The 27,396-nt window shown below is 41.3% G+C and overlaps 2 protein-coding genes across 7 annotated transcripts; both read right to left on the bottom strand.

Annotated features, from left to right (window-relative positions):
* Positions 1-142: 142 nt before the first annotated feature.
* LOC142035715 (heterogeneous nuclear ribonucleoprotein M-like) lies at positions 143-26,416 on the bottom strand. 6 transcript variants are annotated; one of them, XM_075038086.1, is made up of 13 exons: positions 26,297-26,416; positions 13,892-14,009; positions 11,202-11,399; positions 10,657-10,810; positions 9,521-9,570; positions 9,159-9,219; positions 7,043-7,144; positions 6,411-6,455; positions 5,932-6,006; positions 5,357-5,455; positions 1,822-2,603; positions 1,464-1,515; positions 143-577 (listed from the first exon to the last, which is right to left on the bottom strand). In XM_075038086.1, exons 2-13 carry the CDS (start codon positions 13,991-13,993, stop codon positions 414-416), a joined length of 1,884 nt encoding a protein of 627 aa, XP_074894187.1. In that variant the 5' UTR covers positions 13,994-14,009; positions 26,297-26,416; the 3' UTR covers positions 143-413. The 6 variants fall into 6 exon arrangements, with proteins under 6 accessions (XP_074894187.1, XP_074894189.1, XP_074894186.1 ...); XM_075038088.1 differs by having other exon boundaries at positions 13,916-14,009; positions 26,297-26,415; XM_075038085.1 differs by lacking the exon at positions 26,297-26,416 and adding an exon at positions 14,095-14,318.
* Positions 14,943-26,465, bottom strand: LOC142035716 (heterogeneous nuclear ribonucleoprotein M-like). Its single transcript, XM_075038091.1, has 3 exons — positions 26,305-26,465; positions 21,790-21,959; positions 14,943-15,007 (listed from the first exon to the last, which is right to left on the bottom strand). Exons 1-3 carry the CDS (start codon positions 26,442-26,444, stop codon positions 14,943-14,945), a joined length of 375 nt encoding a protein of 124 aa, XP_074894192.1. The 5' UTR covers positions 26,445-26,465.
* Positions 26,466-27,396: the final 931 nt, after the last annotated feature.

Genomic DNA, 27,396 nt, shown 5'->3' with positions numbered 1-27,396 from the left:
ACCAGTTCATACTCTCATAAACCAACAACTAAGAGGAACATTCTTGACACTTCACAAAAGAATACAAATTCTAGTTTACTGAGCTCAGTTTACAGGTATTTTTGCAAGCATAGGATGTGCTGCCAGTAACGGATGCTGTGACTGAAATCTTTAACTTGCATTTATTATCAAAGTCGTACTGTTTACATCTGTAATGTCAACAAGATGCCACAACTACAAAAAAAGATTGTGCACATTGCAGTTTCAATGCAAAAAACAGTAAAATGGAAATCCATTTGTTAAAAAAGTAATTAAAATTACTCCAGAAAGCAACTGAATTGTTTTAACACCTTTACATCCAGTCAAATTAAAATGGTTAACAAGAAAAAATACAAATTCAAAAAATCTGGTATCAGTGTTAAAAAGGCAACTACTTAAGCATTTCTATCAATTCGCACATCAATCTCCCTCCCACGAAGCTGTATCCCATTCATCATACGGCAGGCTCGCTCAGCTACTTCTGGGGACTCGAATCTAACCACACCACATCCTTTAGATTTCCCATTCTCCATCTTGATATCAGCATACAGCACATGACCTTAAAAAGAAAAGAGAGGGTCTTGTTTAACCCAGCAGGTACCACGTAACTCTCTCTCAAATCATAGTTCTCTACCTTAAGGCACAGAAAGTATACCTTTAGAAGCTACCATTACTTTGAAACTTAAAGCTGCAGCACAACTTTACCAAGTCATTGTTTTAAAGAAGTGTTCTCAGTTTAAGAGATGAATTAATTCAAACTGGTTCTCTCAATTCTCGGTCAAGCAGCGGCACCAGAAGTAGATGAATGGCACAAAGCACAAGCTAACAAGCCCTGTCAACTTGTCAACGCCCACTTCACATCACAACTGATGAGGCTGGGACTTGGTTTTGCCATCAGATGAGCAGCACAAGATATTGGGGAGCAAGGTCTGGGCACAGCAACTACTGCCATGAAAAAACTGCCTGAAGCTGAACAGCACACCTCAACAGTCAGCAGCTGAATTCAGAATTTTTTCAATTAGTTTAAGGACAGTTTTCCCAGACAACTATGCTCATTTAGATGTAAAAGAATCTGTGCAGGTGCTTTTCAGCAGTTCTCAGGACTTCCATATCTCTATTCCTCTCTCTTTCTGCAACTACAGAAAGGCTATCCACATGATAAACCCAGCCCCTGAGATGGAGAAGGGAACAAATGCTCAGAAAAAGCACATGTTAGCTGGGTTATCACCTGGCCAGGCATTTCTTTTCAACACTGCAGAACTCTTGCTGGTACAGCAGAGATAGTAAACATCCTCACACCACTCGTCAATGTTGAGATCTAGTTTTTCAGTAAGTCTGAGTGAAATTTTAGTTAAGATACTAGTGTCAGGGACATACAGAGCCACGACTTACTGTTTAATTCATACTCAATTCTCAGATTAATTACCAGTGATAAAGTAACTTACCACATTCATTAAATTTATCTTTCAGCATTTTCCATGTAAAATCAAAAGGCAGCTGTGAAGAGAAAAGAACAGACCATTACTGAGGATCTGTTGAACAACTTGCAAGCCCTGCCAACTCTTCAAAACAAGCTTTCCATCCTGGGACAGCCATTGTTCACCATCTTCATTTACAGATGCAGAGAGCTCTTCTCCTGTTAAGGAAATGGCTTCAACTCACAAAAGCCTACCTAACTCCACCTTTGGCAGCATCCAGTATTAGATATTCTGACTGAAGTCAACCGAGCACAGATGAGATCAACATGTCAGTACCAATTAATTTCATGATCTGTGAAGGAGAGGTAGGAAGAAGGCTACTCACATTTCTCACAAATATCTGACAGGCTTTTCTGGCCACCCCAGCTGCAGGTCCTCCAGTTCCTCCAAGGGAGCCTGCAAAATTGCCTGCAAAGTTTCCACGTTCCATGTCCATTGTTCTTTCAAAATTGCTTCCCATTGCAAGTCCCATTCGATCTATGCCTGCTCCCATGCCCTGTCCCATAGCAGGACCCATTCTTTCCATGTTAGTGGCTCCAATGCGCTCCAAGCCCATTCTCTCCATGCTAGCAGCACCCATACGATCTATTCCTATTCTTTCCATAGGAGTGGCACCTATGCGATCCAAACCAGCTGGCATTCTCTCTATCACCTGACCCATTCCAGTTCCCATTCCAGCAGGGACCATACGCTCCATACCTATACCCATTCTATCCATGCCAGAACCCATACGTTCTACGCCTGATCCCATTCTGTCCATAGTGGTGCCAACGCGGTCAATGGCAGCACCCATTCTCTCGATACCAAAGCCTATTCCAGAACCCATTCTTTCTATGCCAGAACCCATTCTCTCAATAGCTGGGCCCATCCTCTCGATGTTAGGAGCGATGTGATCTATGCCCAGAGGGGCCATTCGGTCAATTCCTGAACCCATTCGCTCCACGTTGGAGCTCATGCGATCTAAAACAAGACCCATCCTGTCTATTTCTGACCCTACTCTCTCCATCCCATGCCCCATCCCGGAAGGTATTCTTTCTATTCCCGAGCCCATACGATCAATGCCAGGTGCCATCCTCTCAATCCCAGGAATGCTGGCATTTCCACCACCTGGAACACAACACAGATTATCAGTAGTCATACAGGGACAAACGAACCTAGTGCATCCTTACACTACTGAAATGCTTTAAGCTCTATCATTACTCAGAAAAGCGACTGCAAGCTGTGCGCTCTGTTGCAGCACAGTATGAAGCAAAGTTTTATTTCAGATAGTAAGAAGAGTGCCATTGTTGATTACACAGACCATCACAACTACAACACATGATTTAGCTGGGGCAGTCATCTCATCAGACCACATACTACACCTGGGATGAAGAAAAGTTTATACATTAGCTAAGGAGCTTAACTTCTGTATGCACAAAGAAAGCCTTCAAAAAAAAAAAAACAAACAACCCCAAAGGAGAAAATTTTGAAGGAATATGCAAACCTAGGAGAAGATTAGGTGGCAAAAGTAGTACTTTAAATATAATCTTAGCTGCTAGCTGCCCTGTGCAGTACACTGGGAAGTACACAGCAAGAGTAGTCATTTAGTAACTGAAATTACAGTTCAAATACAGATTGCTTGGAAGAGAAATGAAATCGCATCATCCTTGCCACACAACTCAAACATTCCTTCTGCCAAGCCAGGGAGAGACTTTTACAAGAAAAGTTTGCCCAAACCTAAAAGCCTTCTCATCACCAGAACTCCCAAGAAAAAGACAGCAAATTCCACACAAGAACCACAGCAGAATGACCACTATAAAGTCACAAGCATGCTTGGCCTTTTAATGTGGAAAGAAATATAAAAAGGTTGCCTATGCCATAAGACACAAGCAAGAATAGGGTTTCTATGTCTGGTACATAAAATCTTTTGACTTAGTTGTCCTGGCACTGCTACAATCTTTTGAGTTCCCGCAGTAAAAGGATCACTCCCCTATAGTTTAGGCTATTTTGCTGCTGTACAAAGGATCTTAGCTTATCTATCAAATCAAGTTTTGCACTGCAGTTTGATTCCTATTTGAGGGGAAAAAGTCTTGAACAAAGTGCGTACTTAAATTATCTACATATATTTAATGATGAGAAGCAAGATTACGTAACCTTAAGATGAGCCAAGAAAACCAAAGCAACCACATTTACGAACAGCACTCATCCTGCTTCAGTATTCTGAGCTTCAGTAGTACCTCAAATAACACAGACTGGTTTGGGGTTACGTGACATTTATACTTGTGCAAGCAAGTTGGCTTTTTTTTTTTTTATTAAATGAAGAAACAACAGCAATGAACATTTAGTATTTCTTCAGCTGAAAGCCAGCAGCTTTGTGCATTTGTTTTTAGCCTCCCAGAAAAGGGCTAAACCTGTGCAGGCAGGCAGAGCCAACTCTTGGTTATTAAATGTTGTGATTCAGTCATTAAGCAAATAAAATTAATTCTGTAAATTGGGAACCACGGGGGAAGTCTGCCTACTTTGAGATATTTGGGTTCAGCTTTGTTTTAGAAATTCTGCAGTTTTGGACTATTTCAGTAATGAAGTACTCAATATTTCCATTGGGCAACTTGCTAGGAAGCTAAATGTTATACAGGCAGCAGGAAGGAGCAGGACTTTGTTTTCAGTGAAAACAAAAAATCAGTATCTTACCAGTAGCATTTAAAAAATGGACAGCTGCCAGCAAAGCTGACAGTCTAAAAATATTTTTTTCTAGTCTGTCAGTAATCTTTTTTCCGAAGTGTTTTAATGCGTAATGTTGCTTACCTATTTAAAGATTATCTCCCTCAAAACTATTTTTTATTGCCTTATGCTATATATATATATATAAATAAAAGTGAGTTACCATAACTGAATTGCTGCTTTAAAGGCTTTGAGTTTTTTTGAAGGCTGTATTTGCTTTGCAACCTTAATTTTAAGGTAAGGGTATTTTTGTCCTTTTTTTTTTTAAGGACTTTTCATAAAAAAAGATCACCTTTCCTTGAATACAAGATCCAATTTTTATAGAGTCATCTGAATTGTGTCAGCAACAGTGTACTGCATTTCACTTCCTTTAAAAATGAACTTAGGTTGTATCAAAATTAACAGAGCACAGCAATAACAGAGCAATCTCAGGAACTGGCTGAATCAAGCTGTACACACACGGAACAGATGCTCACAGAAGACATTAAAAATGTTCAAGTTCTGTATCTTTCCACAAAGCATGATTAATACGTTTTGCCATCTCAAAGCTGTTACAGACAGAACAGCACTGCACTATCCTTGCTCAGTTCAAGTAATATTTTACACCAAGTTATTTGCTATATTGATAGTCTTCCTTTTCCCACTGGGGTTCAAAAGGAAAGACCAACAGAACACTAATTTTAGTGTTGCATGAGTTACACAGTAAGGCGTTCTCTTTGGTCATCTGATGTGTGAGTCTATACCAGATTCCTAAAATGTCTGGGAGGAGAGGAAGGCAATTAAGGTTTCGCCATATTTTTCCTCCCTGCTGTCTAGGCCACAGACTACATTTTAGTGACAGGATTGGGTCATGCATCACTCAGAACCTTCCTCTTTGCCACACACATATACTGAAGTTCAGCATGAAGTTTCAAGACACAAGGCAGTGTATTAAGACTGTCAGACAGTTTGCTGTCACAACTGAAATTAAACAGCCCCACAGATCACTACTAGTGTATCCACCTGCCTTCTGTACAGCTCTGAGGAGTTTGATCAAAACCAAACTATTACAGCAAATATATATAAAATGTAGTCTGTTTTGTTATAACAAACCACACAATTTTTATGTACATTTCAGTTACGAAAAGCAGGCAGTAAAGTACTTAACTTATTATACTTACCTATTCCTCTCTCCAAGGTCTCTCCAAAACTACGAGACATTCCCATTTCATTTCTTCCAAATTCTCTTTCAAATCCTCCACCCATGGCACGATCCATCTCTGAAAAGATTAAGTTTGATATGTTCTTCAGGGTGTCTAAATGACTCCTGAGAGAATGTTTTAATACGGGCATAATTTTTAAAGATTAACAGCAAGGCAAGTTTTTAATTATGTTCTCCTGATCATTTCATCATGTCTTCTTGAGACCAAGAAAACAACAAAAAGCAGGATTCATCTCAATATGGACAAACACATTTGAGGCAGCCACTTTGCAGTGGAGAAGCCTTTCTGGTGAATAGAGATAGAGCACAGTTTATCTCTTTCTAAACTAGTCGTTCAAGACAACCTCAAAGCATCACTTGTCTTCTGCAGCTCAGAAGCCACAAGTGACTTGCAGACACCATATCAGCTATAAGCTTTAAGTTTTGTCCAATAAAAGCTGAGAAGATGAAAATGACCAGTCTAGAGTCTCTCCAGTGTTACACTTTCAGACAACCCAAGTCAGGAGTTGGATATACAAAAAAACCAATGCCTACCACTCATTCTGCCCATGTTCATCCCAGCTGGGAAGCGACCAATGTTTTCCATGCCACCAAAAGGACCTTCCATCCCTAAAAGAAAATATTTTTCAAGGATTCTTTAGCAATGCATTTCAACTTAACACTACACTTCACCCACATAAGCTGCTTTCAACAGAACATTTCCACAGGCACCAAGACAACTCTGTACCACAGATTCACAAAACAAATTTGGTCAGAATTTTGTCACACCGTATCTCCTAAACCAAGGGCAGCTTTTAGCAGGTCACATGACAAAAACATTGGTCATGTTTTATCTGAAGTATTAACCCTTCCCCATACACCTACAGCAGTTTTATTAATACTCAAAAAGGAACAAGTTATTACTAAATTGGTGACGATTTCCAAGAACACAAATGCCTGATAGACACATATGGCTAGGTTTACATGACTTTCAGAAAGCCCAAGCTATAGACATGTCAAAAAACACAGCTTACCTCCCATTTTATTCATTCCAAAGCCCATGCCTTCCATTCCCATTCCTCAAAATAAAAGAGAAAGCTTTATATAGCAGATGTAATTCTACAAAAGTTCAGCCATTAGACTGGCTGTAGAAATAGAGACCATACAACACGTCCATTGTTTGGACTGAAGAGCTTATAAGTGACAAAACTCTGAGTAGATTGCAACATTCCTTCTCAGAAAATAAAGCAGCAAAGGGGAAAAACCCATAGGCATTTATAAATTGAAAGCTGAATGTGTGCTACTTTTTAGGTGGCTCTTTAAAACTTGTGCTATTTAAACATATCCTAAACAAAGATTTGCAAGCCCACTAATAAGTGTTAAAAGTGACAGATGGTTTTAAAAGTTTAATGTATATTTGCAGTGTCTGCTGCTCATGCTCAAGAGTCAGAAAATGAGAGCTGTGCCTTGACCACAGTGAAAAAAAATGGAGCAGTTGGTTAAATTCAAGTTTCCATTATCAAGCTTATTATTTAGCTCAACAAAAACTCATTTGGCTTTAACACTCCTAAACACTTCAACTTTTTGTGTAGGCAAAACAAAGCTATCTACCTTCTACATAGCTTAAAGCTCTCATGAAACAAAAGCATAGGAGTAATCTTCTTACCTCCAGGTCCCATGTTGCCCATTCCCATGCCTTTGTTTAAATGATTTGCATCAATAGGTTGACCTCCAGGTCCTAATCCCATGCCAATACCACCAAGACCATCTGAAGAAAATATTCAGATATCAAAAAAGCCTTCTTTCCATAGTTTGACAAAACAGCAAGTTTTATTCTTAAGTAATTGACTTCCATTCTCCAAAAAGCTTGCTGTGTTCCCACTTTGGGGTGTGTACTTAAAGCATGAAAGTGTATAGTAAATCCAGAGTAGATGTGTCTTGAAATATACTAAAAACTATCTCAAATATTTTTTCTCATAATCCATTTTCCATCTTACTACTGAGAAAACTTGCTTGTTTGGTTGGTTTTAAGCTGACTCCTGAAAAATAACTGGCTAGAACACTGCTTATTTTGTGCAACTCCTCAGTCTAAGGAGAATAGAGTGGGCAATTTAGTATAAAGATCTTCTAACCTTTGCACAATATTACCCTTGATTGACAAATGGCTTATTTCCACCTTTGCCAAGGTTCTCCCCTTGTAGGTAAGAATTTAACCACAAAGTTCAACCTATCATTATGATAGCCACCTATAGAATTCAGAGCACACAGCCAGCCTCTTCTCTGAGCAAACAAAGTATATCATTCCCAGGCATAATTTTGAATCTTCCTGTACCCAAATGAATTAAGGATTCCCCAGTCCAAAGAAAGAAGAAAAAGCCCTCATATTTTCCTTATGGTTAATCAGGAAGAAAGAGTTCTCTGCTTGCACTTGCATCAAACAACAGGTTAATGGCATTCTTTGCCTATGAGAAGAGGACTTCCTCATTTACAGCTCAGCATAATAAACACAGGAAGTGTTGAATCTTGTTTTAAAACAACACAAGATACCCCTTTCCCACCCCAATACAGGCCAAGAAACAGGCTTCCATTGGTATTTGTTGAGTTTTATACAAAGATAATTAAACTGGAACCCAGTGACTTTCTCTTGAAAAAGAGGTATACCATTATAGAAAGTCAAGGCAGCAATAATAACCATGAATGATACTGCTGCTAAATAAGGCTTTGACAGATACACAGAAAACTGAACTGATTAAGGGATAGATGGATTGATGATCACAAATTGTGCAAGTTAGCAGCACACAACAGGTTTGGTTCCCATGCCCAAGAAAACAGCAACTGGCTAAATTAACGGAATTACGTTAACAGCCACACTTTACATTTGTGCTGTATTTAAATTAAGCCTGTGTTCTCCCACCTCTAGCTCTTCCCTTCCAACCCAGACTCTTCCTGTTCAATACTTTTAGGATCTTCTCACAGCATGGTTGAGGTTGGAAGGGACCTTTGGAGGTCATCTGCTCCAACCCCACTGGCTCAAGCAGGGTCACCTAGAGCTGGTTACCCAGGACCAGATCCACACAGCTTTTGAATATTTCCAAGGATGGAGACTCCACAGGCTCTCTGGGCAACCTGTTGTTCCAGTACTCAGTCACCCTCACAGTAACGTCTCCTTATATTCAGATGGAGTCTCCTGTATTTCAGTTTATGTTTACTGCCTCTTGCCCTGTCACTGGGCACCACTGAAAAGAGCCTGGCTCCCTCTTCTTTACACCCTCCCTTCAGGTATCGATATATATATTTATAAGATCCCCTTTAGAAACTTGAAGACCTGGAAGATTCTCAGGTCCTCAATTTAGCCCTTTCAATTGAAGGAAAAACATTACATACCCAGAATACCATCAAGTAAAAGGAGGCACATGTTTCCCTATTGACTGATTAATTATGTTTCCATTAAATCCTACTATTAACAGTAGTTTTACAAGGCATTGGAGGTCTTTGAATTGCAACTGAGAGATCTGGAAGCCTTGAGAACATGAATGGGATACTGTTTTAAGAGAAGCTTCTAGCTATGAGCTGAAAGAAGTATCCAAAAAAAAAAAAAAAAAAAAAGACAAGACTGAGCAGCTGCTCTTTACTATTTCCCCCTTTGATATTATTTAGACCATTTGGATCCCAGCTTTCCAAAGTCTGGACCAGAGTCTTACTGGGGCTGGGATTGGACCCCAGTTGCTGAACAGCAAAATAAAAAAAACCAAAACATGTTCAGTCATGCAGGAGAGACTTACGAGGAAGTTGTTGGGGTCGCTCTGGAGGAAAGAAGTCTCCTTTGGGAAAGGCTCGTTCATCCTAAACACAATTCAATACTTTAAAGTTTGCAAGAAAAGAAATTCTTTCTTGCCCCCCCCCTTTTTTTTTTAAATTAAAACCACACAAACTTAAACCTAAAGCAATCTTCACTGTACTTATGATTGTCTTTTAGCAAAATAATCAGAATCAACCTTCCCTAATGGCATGAGTTGGCACTAGGAATTAGGCAGCTCACACACTTCCCCCACCATATTTCAACCCAACCTTGAAACCACACATCATCCAAAATCAGGAGCACAATTACCAGTTCAAAGAGCAGTAAGAATTTGAACATACTTACCATTTTTACATGCATCGGTCTGTCAAACAGCAGCTGCCCATTAAACATCGCTATTGTTTCATTAAGGATCATTGTTCAAGCACTTAAAGCTTTAAGACTTTATGTGGTTCAAGTGCTATCTGATGCAGAGTACGAAAACCTAGTCAGAAAACCACACCTCTCCAGGTCACTTCTTAAACTATCATTCACAGATTATCACAAGTCCCCCTGCCTTCTCTGAAACTAAAAAGCTTTGAAATCCAAATAACTGAATATTCAAAGAATGGCTTTTTAAAATTAAAACACAAGTTAAAACTACTCTTCTGGTTAAGACTAAGTTCATTAAGAGATCACTCAACATGCAACTCCAAACCAGCCTAGCTGTTGAAATGTTTCATCAGTAACTTTAGCCATTTAAAACAGGAAAAAACATGCAAAAGTTCTCAACATTTCCAAATCAACAAATAACCAAATTTTGAAGTATGCCATGCTAGTGAATCATGTGAAATTTCTGTAAGTCTTGCTCCCACAAGGCTCAACTTTTTAGGTGCACATGCAGAATGGAATTAACATTCAAACAGAAAGAGAAACTCGGGGGGGGGGGGGGGGCAGGGAGGAAATATTTTTCTCCTTTCTATACCATAGCCATGAGTAGAGAGATCATGCACACAGTAGTATCTGTACTTTGCTGTTGGTTGGTTTGGTTTTTGTCAATTGCTATGTAGCAAACCATCGCTTGCACAGTGTAAGAATACAGGCAACAGAGGAACATGCTAAGTCAAGCCATCTTACATTGCAAACAGACTTGTTGCATTCCTCCCTTACCTTCATCACAGGAATTTAAGACAAAACTTTTCTCAGAAGTTGCATTTTAATACTAGCTACAACCTAAAGACAGAAATTTATTATTTGGGCTAGAAACACATGTGGGAAAGAGAATCCACTTTATTAACGATTCCGAGCAAATAGCAACAATTCCTTCAAGATGGACTTTTTTCTCTTTTTCAGTTTTCCTTACGTTTTCCATCCACTGCAATGGCTTGACTTTCTGTGACATGGCAATAGTCTCACTTGTAATACTACAATTTCTATTTTCATCCTGCTTTGTTTACCAAGTCATTTGCCTACTATTTACCATCATTACTCTTCAAGGATACATATAGCCTGAACAGCCTCTATAGCTTGCTCAAAAGTGACAGTGCCGATCCCACGACTTTTGCCATCTTTATCTTCTAGTATGTCTGCCCGAACCACAACACCGGCCATGCTGAATACTTCTTTCAGTTTCTTCCAACCAACCTTGTAATCCAACTGGAAGAGAAGTGATATTGGAAGCATGAGAAAGATTGCCATCAAAAGACAGCTTTAGCGTTCTTATGTTTCCTTTCCCAGTAACAGCAATCTTAAGAAACAAAGAGTCTTCACAGAGATGGATAAAATTTAAACAGCATAAAGAATGCTAGAGCTTAATGCAACATTCTTGGCTTTGTTGGAAAATACAAATTAATAGACACCATAACAAATTAATAGACATTTAATTTACAACTTCACTAGCACAAAGAATCAACAAGACTAGCCACAGAGTAAGTTACTACTCAGTTTTACTGGAATAGAGTTGAAAGTCTAAGGCTTTTCTTCTGATTCATTAGTTTTAACTCAGTTAAGACCCAGATATTCTGTTCATAGATTACACAGGACTTACATTTGCAACAAAGACAGTGCTTCCAAGTCTCCCTGCCTGTAAGGCATGAATGATCTCATTGGGTATGTTGGGATTGTTGAGTATACTAGGCGGGATATTGATCATGCCGGGGCCACCCGGGCCTGGACCAATACCCATTCCACCAGCTGCTGCCATGACCTTCTGCATTGCTCTCCTGGCATGCTCACCATCAGGATCCTGCAAAAACAGAAACAACATACTCCATTCCTTCTGGACTCCACTAAACATGTGGGGATTTAGTGGCATGACTAAAACAGTAAAAAGAGGAAGGGGTTTCCCTTTATAGAGGGCTATCTGCTCCCTATAGGTTTCCAGCCAACTATTTCACATACCATTGCCATCTACCAATTTATTTTCTTTTAATCAATATGCCAGCACCCTTCAAGTTAGCAAGGTATTCCTACTCATGCATTTCCCCCAGCTCTGAAAGTGTTTCTCTATTACTCAGTACCAACAATAAACCTCACAGTTACATCTGTTCCAAAGACTGATAAACCCAAAATGGCATTGGAGAGGTTTTGGAAGACAAAACGCCAACTAACTCTTGGCATCTTCAGAACAATGCAACATTCATTTACCTTGCACTTCGACTTCTTTACAAGACAAGATACAGTGTGTAAAATTTCACGAATGTTGGTTTGGGCAATGCTTTTTTTCCCCCCCACACACTGGCTTTCTAACCCAAAAAAAAACTTTTAATGTATCCCCCTATTACTACATAATCTCACGATTTTAAGACATGCCAGAGAACATGAAGCATAGGATGAAGAATTCAAGGAAGGAAATAAGATTAATTATTGTCACTTCACTTTATACTGAAAGTGAACGTAAGCACCTTCACAATACAAGGTGAACTTAGGTTACTTAGGTTGAAACATCACACTGTATTCAGTGAGCAAAATGCACCAGCACTGCAAGACTGCTGAAGAAAGTGAAATGTCAAATAGAATTAATTAGTCAGAAATACAGATGCTTTAAAAATAAAAGCTATTTGAGTTAATTTGAATCTTGATCTGAATTTTAAGACTAAACAATAGCATGTTTTGAAAACAGGAGAAAGGATAGCTTTCACATTATTATTTCAGCTACAGAAAATCATAGTAGTCTGAGGTGGAGAACACATTAAAGTGAATACAAGTCACTTCTCAATTTAAAATTTCCTATTTCACTGTTAAAATAGGATATTGCTTAAAACCAGATTAGCTCCAACAGAAAGCCAGGAGCGGTTGTCATACAAACTAAAGTCTTCTGATCAGGCAAAGATCTGCCACAGGATTTTTATTATGTCACTTGAAGGCCTCCATGCTCCTCAGCAGTGACACAGCCGACACAGAGAGGTATGTACCAGACTGTTGGCAAAACCTATGCTAACGGCCATCCACATTAACTTAATTCATTCCACACAGTCAGACTGGGGCACTTGGCTGAGGAAAATGTTGCTAAATTCCCTAATACTGGTAAAATGCTTCTTCACCAATTTCAAGTATCTGAAATTGTCATCTGTCATACAGGCAGAAATATTCAAGTATGACAACAGTTTCATAAAGAGCTGGGCAAATTACAACCAACTCTTCTCAAGGACTAATACCAAAGGGCAACCTGACTTCAGTACCAATGGTGTATCATTAACAGGAAAACTGACCCAGATGTGGCCTGTGGCCCACTCTCAATAGCTTTTTCTTCCAAGGGCCTCTCAGAAAAGTCAGTGCCTGATGACTTCCAGGTGCAACTATGTTTTTCTAACCTTCCATTTCACCTCTTCTTTTCTTTAAAGGGTAGCGAGCAGTCAATAGTGCCAGAAAATGGCTTGCACCCAGAAGCAGGCTGCTGCTCCCAGAATTCATTACTCTATTTACAGAATCTGCCAGATCTGAGAAGTGCTGCCACTTGCTGTCCCCATCCTTCTTCCCAAGTGCTCCTCAGACTACAGCAAGAAGCAGGTTACCTAGGGAAGACCTTCTGCACACATTCACTACCTTATACCTATGCAGACATCTTTCACCCCCCACCATTAAGTGGGCAGGGCACAGCAGAATATGAAGCCTGCTTAGCCAAGAACATAGCTCGCATACTTCGGTGTTAGCATTGACTCTTGGCCTTAGGGTAAGTCCCTTTTTGGTTTTGTTCAACTGAACCTTCAGTGCAGTGACAGGTTCCAAACTGCTAGAATAAAATTTTAAACTTGTCAATGGTTAAGAATTAACTCATGGTACAGTTGAGCATGTCATACTGGTTGACAATAGCAAAGCCATTAAAATGGAAATAGATCTTTGAAGTATTTCAGAAAACAGCTTATTCTGTGAAACTGTTTGTAAAATACATTCATTATGATGCAGAATTAAAAGCGAAGGCAGTCAAGAACAAACAACACTTATGCAGGTTTCTTCTTCAAATCACTAAACAAGTATGCCTGCAGTTAAAGCCAAACTCTTGCTTCATCCAAGTTCTGCATTGCTACCATCAGCACCTATTCTTTAAATCAAGTTTAGTCTCGATAATCATGTTCAAACTCAAGTTCAGCAGTACATGCTGATAGTAAAAAAAAGGTTGACTGTCTTTTGTTAATCCTATTTGATGAGTTCTAGCTTTTGTCAATTATTCTTAACTGCAAATGAGTCAGACATGAATCTTGACTAAGAACTACCCCTTCACCTTCAAATTCAACATACTGAAAGAACAGATGCACGTCTTACTTCTTTCACTTTCAATGGTCTTCCACCAAGACTATGCTTGTTCAAAACCTCTGCAGCCTTTTTCATGCTTTCTTCCATCTTGAATTCAACAACACTGTGGGGATACAAGACATCTAAGAACATTGCTTATTTTTTAAGAGTTTCCTCATTTCTTGCTATAAATTCGTAAGTGAACTTACGCGCATCCCTGATGAGATGATTTCACAGGCGAGTAACAGCGAGGAGAGGAGGGAAGAAAGAAGAAATAAAGTAAGTAAAAGCACAAAATACACACAAAAAATTCTTTTTTTAAAAGTCAAATCACATTAGTTAGCCCTAATAGCAAAAATAAATGTAATCTTACCCAATAAAGCCTTCAATACTTGAATTCCATAAGATATAATTTCTTATGCATTAACAGGATTAAACTGTAGTTTCTGAAGTTGTAACAAACAGAACTAAGTCCCGATTCTCCAAGAAAAAAAAATACCACACGCTTCATGTGACCTGTTCTTCTCTGTCATACAGCAAAACCCTTGCCATATTCTCTCACCCTAAATCCATATCCTTCAGTACAGTTAAGTATGCTCCTATTTTTTTTTTTCCCTGTAAGATACTGTCACTGGACTAAAGGACTTAAGTACCTATGAAGGCAATATACATTTACATTTAGGAATTGACTTCTGTTTACTGGCACAGGAAGTGTAGTTTACAAAACCTGCTTTTGCACACTGGCCTTACAAATTCAGCAAACCACTACAGTGACGTTTTCCAAAACACAAGTATTACATTAATATTCCGTACCACTATACATGCTGCTAGGGTCCATGGGTCATTCAAACAGCCAACGCCAACTGAACACAGTGGAAGACCACCCTAACACTATTTACAAGGCCCCATCCCACCTCCTCCCCACCCCAAAAGAAGCTTTAAGCAATCCTACTTTATAGCCACTAAGCATACACACTCTCTACCTTCCTGACTTCGTTTCGTTCCACGCCACCATACAGTTACATTTGTCATGTAGAAAATCCACAGAAGAAATCTCTCAAACACTTACCCTTGACTTTCCTTCAGCGTCCATTAAGAGCTCCACGTATGTTACCTCACCAACTACAAATCAGATTCCAGACGACACATATACCAAGGGAGAAAAGCCAAGAAAACAATGGGAATTTAGAACAATCAACAACCGTGTATGGAGCCTCTGCCTTATAAGAAAGCCCAGAAACACTCCATGTTCTCTAGACCACAAAACTGGACAATTACAGGTATGCAGTAAAGTCTTAAAACAGTTAAACATGTTCTTGATTTTCCTCCACTTCAAAAGCCAGCTATTTCCACAATATCAATTTCCTTGATCTTTAGTACCCACTCATTACTTGAGGCAATCCAAATCCATGGGAAAGTCTGCAAGAACAAGTTTCCTTCACTTGACATAGTATTCAATCTTGTCTCCATAGTCCAGAACTTGAACAGTTATTTGCTCTTCTCTGGATTTAAAGACAAACTTCCAAAAACGGAGTCAGCCTGGACCAAGAGATCACTGACTGCCTACTATTTGTTTCAGCAGTTTTTTAGCCTTTTGTTAAGCTGCAATAAAGTCCATTTTTTTAGCTTCAATAAGTAGTATTAAACAGTCTTCCATATTTGCTCTCAGGACAAAACTGTCTACAGCAATAAGGCAAAATGCACTGGAAAACTACATCTGCACCTTTCCTCACAAGATTAGGATTGCCTTTTTATGACCACATAACCATATCGTGTACCTCCAGAATACAACTACCGAAATGGCTGCTGCCTTTGAAGTGACTGGCATACAGAAGAATAATCGAAGAAAACACTTTTTTACTTTTTCTTTCGGGTTTTAGAAGTCCTAGTTTTTAAAGTTTAAGACAGGAGGACTCCAAGTTGCATTATCCGACAGGCAGAAAGCAATCTTTGTGGGAAACCACGCCCCAGTCTGAATATTGATAGCATACTTTGAGCAAGGAACTGATGTCTCACATCCAAGAGTCTACCTCTTAGCAAGGGACAGAGAGAGGAAGAGGCATTCAGCCTGACCTCCCACAGGACCCGTCATTTATAGGACACTTAGTGTCATTATGCAATACGAACATCCTGAAAAGTCTCTCTCAAAGCTGGAAGAAAAGGAATGCTTAATGAAATCACTACTTTTTCTTCTAATCTCCATTTCTTATTTAAAACCAAAAAAATTTAGCAATATCAGCATTCCAGCCAAAGAACAGTTAGCTAGACAGAATAAACAAACTGATCCATTCACATTTTTATGAGGACAGTGTTTGAGATTGGTAGAGGCTAACAAGCAAGTCCCTTTGAAAGGGACAGGGCAGATCAGAGTGTCCGATTACTAGCCATAGCTTCACTATCTAAACAATACTTCTAGAAATGAAGTCTAACAAATTAATTCCATCCTGTAATCTGAACAGTGTGATATCATGTAGTATACATGGAATTGTTTCCACAGCCTGTGTAGCAAAAGGGACTGCACTGTCAACAGTCCTCCTGGACTAGTCCTTGGTGGTACATGGTGGCCGTGTAGCGTGTCCAAATATTCAGCATTACCAAGACATTCTGAAGCCATCCATCTCAACAGCAGCAGCCAGAGTCCAACCAAACTTTGATCAAGAATGCAAGTGTGATTCAACAATTTATGTAGGAAGACAACAAATTCCCAGATTACCTACAATACAAAACCACTCCATTTCACAGAGGCCAGAACTCACAGGTTAGAAGTCTGCGACTTTGCTCCTAGTAACACTACTGAGCCCTGGATTGAGGACCCTCCTCTCCCAACCACTAATCAAATTCAGCTACAATTCTTACTTCAGATCCACACAAACACTTCCAAAGAAGTTTGCCAAGCTTGAACATAACATATTAAATATGATTTAACATCTACTCTTTTAACAAATCTCTGACCTCTGAACCACAAGATTTCCAGGAGTCTATCACAGCAGCAATTTTTTGTCACTTAGAAAATCTAGTATGTGCCAATTTTGCTCAATGCTTCACATTCAAGCCTTATAGACACCTATATTAAAAACTAAATATACATCTTGAAGTAGCTGTTTTCCTTCAAAGGACATCTGAACTTCCTGAATAGCCAAATTAAAAAAAAGCAGGGGGAGGGGAACGACACAAATAGTGTAACAGCTCAGTATCCAAGACACCAAGTCCAGAGCACAGAATGACTGCAGTAAAAATGCATTTTTTCACCTGAAAAACATGTAAAACGATTCAATATGACACTTCTTCCAGGAGACTATTGTTTGAGGCTGGAAAAGGAAACTTTTTTTTTTTTTTTAAGAACTTATGCTGGGTCACATTTGACTTTTTTCTAGGTTCCAAGCCACAGTATATCAGAACATCAGGCACTGGGGATAAAGCAGCATTAGCAGACAAGGGTAGCCTACGATAGCACATAGGCAATCAAGCCATGGAAAAGTACCAACAGCAGATATTCCTGTACTAAACCTGCTTCAGAGGGCAAAAGAAATGCAGTGATGCAGGCAGATTTTCTTTCTGCTAGAGAACAGTTGGCTTATATCAGGAAACATATCCTATATCCACAAGTGAAGAAATTTCACTCAAGCACAAGAGACTGTTACTTAAGGAACTCGAGTTTATTACTGAACCAGCCTCCAAGGGGAGATAAAACTTGCAGAAAATACTAGCTCTAAGTAAATGCAAGTATAATTAAGGAACATGTACCCCATAGTGTCTTTAGGACTTAACTTAGAGCAGACTGATTTATTATTTAAAACTCACACTTGAGAAAGTTCAGAAACTCAGCGTTTCCTAAAACAAGCAGAAATCATTGTAATAACCAGAAATACAAACCAAATTAATCTCCAGTAATCATTGCAGTCTTTTTTTTTTTTCTCCTCAAACTTTATATCCACTTCCCAAACTTATCTATACAGAAAATTAAGATGTTCAAGCCAGGCTGGTCTGTCAGGCTGGTCTGTCAGCATTCAGATACTCTCCAATGACTGTTCAGGAAGCTCAGATAAGTACGTCCATATGGTGGCCTGAGGCATGGCTCAGATGGATTCACCTAGCCCTAAAGACATATCTGGGAAGTAACTAAGATAACAAGCTCAGACATAGATGTCAACTTTGAAGATTCTAAAGTTGGGCAATATGATTTTAACAGTTAGTGACAAACCAAGAAGCTCTGAAAAGCGTGAAAGGTGCAGAGAGGCAAGTCTCAGCAAGAGAAGCAGCACAGAAACTGAAAAAGGGGTAAATGCTTTATATCACAGCTATTTCTTTGGCCTACAGGGTCAAAAGTAAATACTTAAATAGAGAAGGAAGACTCTCGAACATTACCAAAACTATACAGATGTCCCATCATCTTCTGAAGTAAAGAACTGCAAGCAATGTGACTGATGCAAGAGAACCCTGCCATCAAAAGCCTAATACTTCCAGCGTAAAGCAATTCAGAACTGGTCACAGCTCCTCCCTCATTTACAGTTTAAAGCTGATGACAGGCAACCCCTAAAAAGTTACATGGGGTGCTTGGGCTGGGGAGACAGAAGAGAAACACACTTTATGCGTGTACAAAGCTTTAGTTAAAAGGGGAGGAGAAAAACATTCCTCCCAAAGTATAAACAGAGAAGAGTTGGCAAGCTATTCTTTCACAGTAGGGGAAGGGACATCTCACTTTTGCATAAGAGAACCCAGAAAAAAACATGGGTAATTTTGGCTCTGTAGAGCCCAGGCAGGAAAGAGGGAGTGAAAAAGATCACTGCAGCCACTGATGAAAGACAGTGCCTCCTTCAAAAAATGGTTAAGGCCAATGAAAATATAGCAACTCATTAGCACATCTACTGAAAGTAAGGGAGAACAAGTCAGATGTGGAACAGCATTTCCACATTGCTTATTCATCCCTTCCTCTTTGCCCACCTAAAACTTCAGTCTACAAGCACAATGTGCCAGAATCTCAGGCACTGAAACCCAGGGGACTCTCCAGCAACAGCTGTCTTCAGGTACTGGAGTAACAGCTATTAGTACCAAAGTAACAAAAAGTGCTCACCAGTATTAACATCTGGGACCGGTACTAACATCTGAGACTATGTACAACAGCAAGAGGGCAGGAGTTACATCTTTAGCAGGCCACAAAGATTCCAAACATTTCTGGAGATGGAGCAAGAAAGAAGGCAACACATGAAGTTTAGCAGCTGCTGTTCTTCACAGAAAGTTTAAGCTGGGAAAGCTTCATTTCTTCTTTTCCTCACATCTGTTCACACATCCAGGTTTTGATATGAAGAGGTAAGCATGCCTGCTACAGCTCTGCCTTATGTAAATGTGGGTACAACCGTGCTAATACAAACAGTCTCTGGGGTGTCCTGGAATCTTCCAATGTGACATGAACGTGGCCATGACTGCAACTGCTCCTGACTTTGCAAAGAGCAGAACATAATTATTGCCTCATTTTACGGCTAATCTTTCTCCTGGTGTTGTATGCCATCTTGCTACTCTGGTCAGGAAAAAGGTTTAAAATACAAAATTCTATATTTCCTAAAGGAATCGGTAAATATCTCAAATTCAAACACAAATTCTTTTTTATCATATGGTACCACCTCACTTATGCCAGCTGCCATGAAGCACTACCATTTTTCTCCCTAAAACAGAGCCATTTGTTGGGGGACAGATTAAGACAGTTGTTTAGCATTCAATCACGTTTACGTTTAGACTCCACTTACATGCTGAAGAACTGCTGCCTCATTGTTCTCCTGAAGCCATTCACCAATTGCCAGTTATCAATGCTGATTACATCAGTTTAGTAGAACCTTGTGTTTGTCAGCCAATACAAGGGAGTTTCAAACAAGAACATTTTTTAATTTCATTAATAACTATGTCATACTGCATACCTGTAATTGAGTTTCACCAACAAATACACTGAAATGACTGAACCAAGGCATTACTCTTAAGAGAGATGTCACCTTTAGAAGACTGTACGCATCTGAAAAACCAGGTTGCAGAAATATGAGCAGACCTCAAAGCTCATGTCTCCTAAACCATACTTACTGACGCGAAACAGCCGATTGAGGTGAACTCCTCCTACGTTCAGCAACCTGCTATGCCATTGCTGCTAACAGCTTAAGTCTTCACAACTGCCAAGCGATGGAGCAGTCATGAAACGCCTACGTTTACCCTTTGTGTACAGATCTGTTTCACATGCTCCCAAAACCTTGAACATTTGGCCTGTAATTCTTACACTTACAAACCAAGAATTCTAACGTTTAGATTTTTCCACGTCACATTCCTGGTTCTTGGAACTACTATGCCTTGTATCAAGAAGTACCGATTGAGCAAGTTCAAGCACAGCACAAGAGCACCAATTTGGTAGAAGTCAGTGACTAATTAGAACGAATCGCAACTACACAGCAGATCTAAACTGTTGTATTTTAACAAGCAGTCCCAAAAACCAAGAACAATGCTTCTCAATATTTAGCATAACAAGCCCTGCAGACAGAATGGAGAGGTTTCAATGTTCCCCTAGGAGTATCTGCTGGAATGAGCAGCTGAACAGCAAGGCAGGAAACAATCTCACACCGGACTTTTCCATCCACGTGAACTGGAGAGAAACCACAAGACACTTGGAACGGAATTCAACATAGTACTTAAAATTAGACATCTACACATACAGATACTCCTATTAACCAATGTATCTTGTGTAGCAAAGGGAAAGCATAGTTTAAGGCAAGGGACCATTCATAATTAGGGCCTGTTAAAGCAGCCTTTCAGACTGTAATTCTTCATATTACAGAAAACCATTGCTAAATCTCAAGCATCATCGTTTCACAGCCTCTAATTATGGAAGCTTCCCAGGGCTTATAGTCCTGAAGTTCGTTACGCAGACTCAGTTCTACTTTGCCTCCAAAGACAAACATTTTGAAACCCTTTGGAAATTTGTTTTCCCATTCATTAGGCCACACCTTGTGAACACATTAGCTATCATTCCTTACCTAGTTCAAACACAAGTGAACACTGATCACGATTTTGAGAGACATTTATGACTGAGGCTATGTATTTTAGAAGTGACCCACAAGAGGAATGGTTGTACTCGTTACTCTTGTTTTGAGACATTTTAATGATGGAGAAGCCAAGTATTTTCTTGCCACTCCGCTGCATTTCCAAGGTGACTTGAAAACTAGTAAGTTGGGCATCAACTTAAAGAAATAACACTACATTTAGACTTGTCACTACCTGAGAGTAGTCAGCTCAAGTTCTTCATCTTCTTCAATAGATGAAGATGCTACAGTCAACAAACTGAGGCGGCTCCCATTGACATGGGAGAGTTAAATAGAAGTGAGGAAGGGGGAAACACCATGAACATGAGTTCCAAAGCCCTAACTGTGTTGCAGCACATGCCAAAGCACAAACCCGATTTTTCTTTTTTGCAGGTCACCCTTAAATACATTTTACTACTATCAAATGGCAGTATGGATCTTTATCTAAGCACAAATCACTACGATGTTTGGGGACAGAGCTATATATGCACACACCAGATCAGCAGTAAATAACTACCTTTATTGTCCAAAAGACATTAAAATACTTCAGAAAGTTTTGTTGCATGTCAAGGCTAAAGTCTGATAAAAGCCTTGTATTTTCCCCCCTAAGAAAAATACTCTTTGAAATCTCCGATGAAGCACTATTAGCTATATGCCGACATGCCTATAAAGGAACTAGCCATCTGGAAGGCTGCCGGGGAGCAGATGTTGTGCAACACCCAAAAAGGCTTCAAGAAGACCTTTTACAAAACTCATGTCACTAAGTCCACCCAGAACTTCAACTCTTAAGTTTACAAAGTCAGCCACAAGTAAGATGACAGACATCACTTGGCCACCTGAGTTGTACATTACCTTTCTCTTTGACCAGGTCTTTCAGAGACTGCCACTTCACATCAAACGGAATATTTGTAATAAAAGCTCGGTATCTTTTAGCAGGATTAGCATATGGCTCAAAGCGATTTCCTCCTCTTTTGACACTTTTCTCTTTTCTTTTTTCATTTTGGCTTGGTCGTTCACCTTCACTGCAAGCAAAGAAAGATAATCACACACATTAACTACTCTGGCATTTGATCAGTGTCATACCACCTCTTGGAACATAACTTGTTACGTTCTTAAAACTAAATCAAAACTTGCAAAGTGTCATCCATTCACATTATTTGTAAAACTGTACACCTTTCAACCAAAGCTGGTACACATGGTACCAGCGCTACACAGCATATTGTAACAAAGATTTCCTAACAGCAGACAACTTATGTCATGAAGACCCACTATTTTCTCCCACATATATCCAATGTAAACCAAAGTTTTTGATTTCATAAGCTAAATCTCTTTAAAGCCGACCAAGCCTCCCTCCATCTCCTCGTGATGCTCCAGACCAGATGTCCACCCTATTTCCTCCTTAGCACGCTATACTGCTTAAACACCTTTAAGTCAAAAAATATACTGACCCACCACATTTGTAGTCTTAGCTAGAAGAATTTTAGCAAAATAATCCTGTATCTAACTAAACACTCAGGTCAATGACTCTTGCCTCAAAACACTTTTTTTTTTTCCCTCCTCCAATTAATACAGTCTTTGGACAACACAAATTCAAAGCCTCTGTGCATTCCAACAAACGTACTGAATAGTTCTTTTAACTATTTCAGGATATCCGCTCTAACGGGTCAAAAATTTAAAAATTAGAATTTAAGACTATTTCTCAACCAACCTAGATGACCATCAGGTCTTAAGAGGACACAAATGCCACTGAATAACAGTATTTAAAAAAACAGGAGAGTTAAACACTTCAGCCTCTGCCTAACATGGTTTCCTTTAACTAATCCAATTAATCTCCTTGCTCACTTTGTGCTGGTTGAGAAGATGCAGAAATACATCTTTAGAAATAATTCATGAGAACACATTAGTCAAAAAAGCTGGTAAAGTTTCTAAAACTTATCTGTACATACACTGAGCTTTTGCTCAACTTAAGACCTATGTAGCCCTGCAAAGTCCAAGCCATATCAGAAATTCTAGCTCTGATGTAAACACACTTCTGCATCAACACTGCCCATTCCTTTAGAACCATTTCAATCACTGAACAGATACAACAGCCTGCAGGGGGAGGGAAGAAACAAGTATGCACACATCAAGTTTTATATTTGAGTGGGTTTCCCATTTTTATCACATAGCAGCCCACCCTTTTGCAGCCACAAGGGTACATTACAAGCAAACACACAAAGATATTGTACTTTATGGATACAGCCATAACCACAGACAGAACTTGGCTCTAAGCATGGCCATCATGTATCACTTCAGGTCGAAAGAAGCACAGGTTCTCCATGTAATATGCTGGAAAAGAGGTCTATAAAAAAAAAAGTGTTCTTTAGTTATGTACAATATTTATTTCACCAAAAAGTGAAATTTTTAGACCTTCCCTCACTGAACTTTTTTAAAGCTTCTTGAATAATGAAGTAATTAAAAACCCAAAAATAGATTCAAAATAGGACAATCCTTCTAACACTGTAAATTCTGTTTGGCTGAAGAAATAACACAAAATTTAGTGCTGGTGTTAAAAGCTACACCCAGTTTTTTATGGTTATCCCTCAAACTGGAACTATTTACATTCCCCCTGGGTTGAACTGCTGTATAACATGCTTCGAAGTAATGCAGTATGATGCAGACATTTTTTGCAATCCTGCATTTAAGGCTCCCATGTCAGCTTCAAAACACCTCAAGCTTTGATATACCCGTAAAGAGTTCAGACAAGCCACAGTACCTGCCATTAAAGGCAAGCACTAGCCTAGAACATACTCCTTATCACATTCAGCAAAACAAAATCCAGCCAGGTCAAAAGAAACATCAAGAAAACTACTTCAGCTGCAACTTTTTTTTTCTTTTGCAGGATTTCAGACACCACCTCCATGGGTCTGACACACCAAAAGGACAAGAACAGGCAGGCACATGTCCAAAGAGATCACTTAAAAGATGTGCTTACCAAGTGTGAAAACAACTGAGCATTTAGGGCTTCTTTTAAGGGAGTTCTACACAGCAGGAAGGAACAAGCCCCATGTCACCTCTGAAACACACCATGAGCATCCCTAAGTTGGAAGGGCAAGTGAGATGAAATTCCCACAGCAGCTTTGCCCATCCCAATACGGAACAACTCTGAGTAACTGTGATCCATTTACACCAAGGCTAACCCAAGATCTACAGAAAATAGTGCATTTAAGTAGTTATTTTCAGAAGATATCTTATCTACTCTTTTTTTTCCTTGGGTTACAGAACTGAAATGCTTCATCAAGAGTGAAAGAAAAATTGTCCTGTTTGTGATGTGTGTAGAAGGAGGAACTGAAAGGAAAGCTCTTATTTCCTCCAAAGAAACAGATGATTGTGCACATTCCTCTGCAAGATTTCATAAACATGCCACCTGGACCCAACAAGTGTACCAAAAATCACTAAACACAGCAAGAATCAAAATCCAGTAGAAGCAGATCCCCCTTCCCACCTCCCAAGGACACTGAAAATATGCTCACATGGACGCTGGCATTATCAATGTAGACATGTTAGCTTCGCTACACAGAGCTTGATATTACAAACAAAATTGCACCTAGATAAAAAGATAAGCTCTCTGGAGAAACTCCAAATATAAAGGGGGCCAGGGGAAAAGAAATCAGAGCAAAGTAGACATCTCTACTTATACTTCCAGGAATAAATTGTCTCCTCATGTAAGACAAATTACTGATTACATATTAGCTCTGCTACAGTCGCCAAGAGCAAGCTTTGAGGTGTAAACAGAATCCAAGACAAGACATGAACATCCTCTAAGTACCAACACTCAACAGGAGGAGGAGAAAAGATGATGGGAAGATCCTTCCCTAGCTCTGGCGAACATATTACATGTCACTGTATCTTGTGCCATGGTGACACCGGGGTCCCCACCCTCTGGGATCAGGACTACCTCTGCTCCGAACAGGCATGCCTGTTTCCACCTGGCAGGAAGAAGGCAGAAAGAGTTGTGTATGACAGTATTTTTTCAGTTGCCATAAGCACAGTTTAACAATTTTGTGTTGGAAAAAAATCAATATAGACATTTTTCCCAAACAGTGACACTTGGAAAGCCGACTGCCTTCCCAGTCATGTGAAACACAATCCACAAACTCAGGCAGCAGAGGCAGGTAAAAGCGGTTTTTCAAACCGAGACACACCGCAATCTCCTCACCATACCCATATTATCACCAATTAACTACAGACCATCAAGCTGGCCTCTGTTATTAAGATCTGTAAGCTCTGGGTCACACTTCAGATATGCAACATGCCCAGGTGTAACAGCCTGCAGCAACCAGCAGCCTGACACACAACTATGGAACACACCTCAGGAACAGCAGATAAATCTGACCTCAAGTCTGAAACATTACTCACAGAACATCAGGTTCAAAATGCTGATTCTTATCTCCACAGCATTTAAGGCCCGGGGCCAAAAATCAACTGAAGAAAATGTGCTCTTTATGCCACAGATTTGTTATTAAAAAAAGCTTTGCTAACTATGAAATTTTCCAAAATGAGGTTAGCATTAACATAGGAAAGGGACAAGCACTTCAGGCTTTTTCTGCTCATCTTCCCCAAGTTTGCAGACCTAGAACTGTAACCCCTGCAGTTGTTTGGGTGGGTTTGTTTTTTTTTAATTTCTTTAACATTCCATTGACACCAGACACACAACCCTTACTTAGTGCCTGGCGTCACGTTCAAGCTCTTGCAGCATTTGTCTCTCGTGTTCCTAAGCCACTCCACAGGCAAATCATCAACCACTAAGCAGAGCACACTTTGCTCCAAATATCGCAGCAGTACGAGAGATGATTGCCCGAGGAGAGCTTAGCTATTACAGAACAAAAAGTAATTAGCTTAGAACATGAAAACCCACCCCGCTGGCACACCCTATACCTCTCGGGGAGGCTTTGAGTTGTCCACTAAGGCCGCACAGAAACACTTCCTAAGCGGGATAGGCCAAGATCTCCAGCATCTCCCTGGCCGCCGTACAGCGGGCCCCCAGGACGAGGCACCGGCTCCTTCCCCGCTCCGACCTCCGACGACGGGAGCCCCCGGACGCGCCCTCCCGGGGCGACTCCGCGCCCTCCACTCTCGGCGCCGAAGCGGGTAGGCCCCGCCCGGGTTCCCGGGGCGCGCCTGGAGGCGAACGGCGGCCCTGGCCCCAGTAGCGGCTCCGGGCCCTCCCCCCAGTCCCGGCCCTACCGACAGCCCCGCCCCGGCTGCGCGGCGGCCCCGGCCCCGACCCCGGCCCCGGCCCGGCTGAGGCCAGGCCCGCGGCGCGGAGAGGCCGCATGCGGCGCGACAGGCCCAGGCGGTAGCGCGGCCCCACAACGACCACCCTACCTCTTGGGGGGCGCATCCCCCGCACTGCTTGCCCCGTTAGGTGGTGGCGGTGCCGCCGCCGTCGCCGCGGCCGCCGCCGGTTCCTCCATTTTGCCGCCGGCGCTTTCCGTGGCCGCCGCTACCGCCGCCGTCGCCGCCATTTTCCCAGCCCTGCGCCTTTGTGTGAGGAGAGCCCGCCCCGCGGGCTGCGCGCGAGGCACGCCGGGGCGGCTGGGCGGGCGCCAACCGCGCCGCGCATGCGCACTGCGGCGCTCCCCTTCCCGCCCAGGCTTGGCGGGGGCCCGTCCCGGTCTCTGAGGGGGGGGGGGGGTGTGGAATCTGTCGTGTCCCCCTCACGCTTCCCGCCCCGCTGCTCCCTCAGGGCCAGTCAGTCCGGCTCTGTCGGGTTCAGGCGTGGCGTGGAGCCCCGGTGGGAGAGGTTTAAGCGTAGGGCGATGCTTCGTGTGCACGCTGCAGCTTCCCACCAGCATGGAAGACCACCCCCCCCCCAGCTAACTCGGGGGATCTTGCTGGTACTCATAACGGTTATCAGGCTTACGTAGGGACCTTTGACAGGATTAGAGCTCTTGGATCTTTGGCGGGATTACAGCTCTTGGATCGCTTCACACGCACGCTCCTCCACTCAAGCTGCTGCCCTCACCGATTCCCTGGTTTTTCCCTCACCGAGTTTCAGCGGCCATCTGCGGTTCGTGACGAGTGTCGCCTCGCACCGAGATGGCAGGGCTGTGCCCGGAGGGCCCCTTTCCTGTCTTCAAAACTCTCAGTCTCCCATTCCATGATCCCAAACTTGACCTCATACCTCCAGGCAGCTTCCGTGTGTGCAGCGCAGAGGTCCTGGGGGAGGAAGGGGGGCTCAAACCCCAAAATGGGGGTCCTGGGCAGGGCAGGCAGTGCTCTGGGGCATGAGGAGAGCCTGAGAGCGGGTTGTGAGGGGCCTCGAAGGATGCCACGGGGGCACAAGGGGGTTTGGGGACACTGTGAGGAGAGTACAGAGGGACTCAGAGGTGCCCTGGGTGGCACAGAGAGGAAAAAGACTCTTCTGGGATGTGGAGAAGGGTTGTGAGGGGACCAGAGGGGTCCCAAGGGGCTGTC

This window comes from Buteo buteo, chromosome 10 (assembly GCF_964188355.1).
Source record: "Buteo buteo chromosome 10, bButBut1.hap1.1, whole genome shotgun sequence".
Classification (NCBI taxonomy): Eukaryota; Metazoa; Chordata; class Aves; order Accipitriformes; family Accipitridae; genus Buteo; species Buteo buteo.
This window is presented reverse-complemented; position numbering and strand designations above follow the sequence as displayed.

What these genes read in the sequence shown, in the direction of transcription:
- LOC142035715 (XM_075038086.1), bottom strand. Translation starts at nt 13,993, where the DNA reads ATGGAAGAAAGCATGAAAAAGGCTGCAGAGGTTTTGAACAAGCATAGT. An exon ending in GACCGATGCATGTAAAAATG is followed by an intron (nt 9,220 to 9,520) that starts GTAAGTATGTTC and finishes AATTGTGTTTAG; the next exon opens with GATGAACGAGCCTTTCCCAA. An exon ending in GCGACCCCAACAACTTCCTC is followed by an intron (nt 7,145 to 9,158) that starts GTAAGTCTCTCC and finishes TATTTTCTTCAG; the next exon opens with ATGGTCTTGGTGGTATTGGC.
- LOC142035716 (XM_075038091.1), bottom strand. Translation starts at nt 26,444, where the DNA reads ATGGCGGCGACGGCGGCGGTAGCGGCGGCCACGGAAAGCGCCGGCGGC. An exon ending in GGGGATGCGCCCCCCAAGAG is followed by an intron (nt 21,960 to 26,304) that starts GTAGGGTGGTCG and finishes CTTTGCTTGCAG; the next exon opens with TGAAGGTGAACGACCAAGCC. An exon ending in AGACCTGGTCAAAGAGAAAG is followed by an intron (nt 15,008 to 21,789) that starts GTAATGTACAAC and finishes TCTGATTTGTAG; the next exon opens with TTGGTGAGGTAACATACGTG.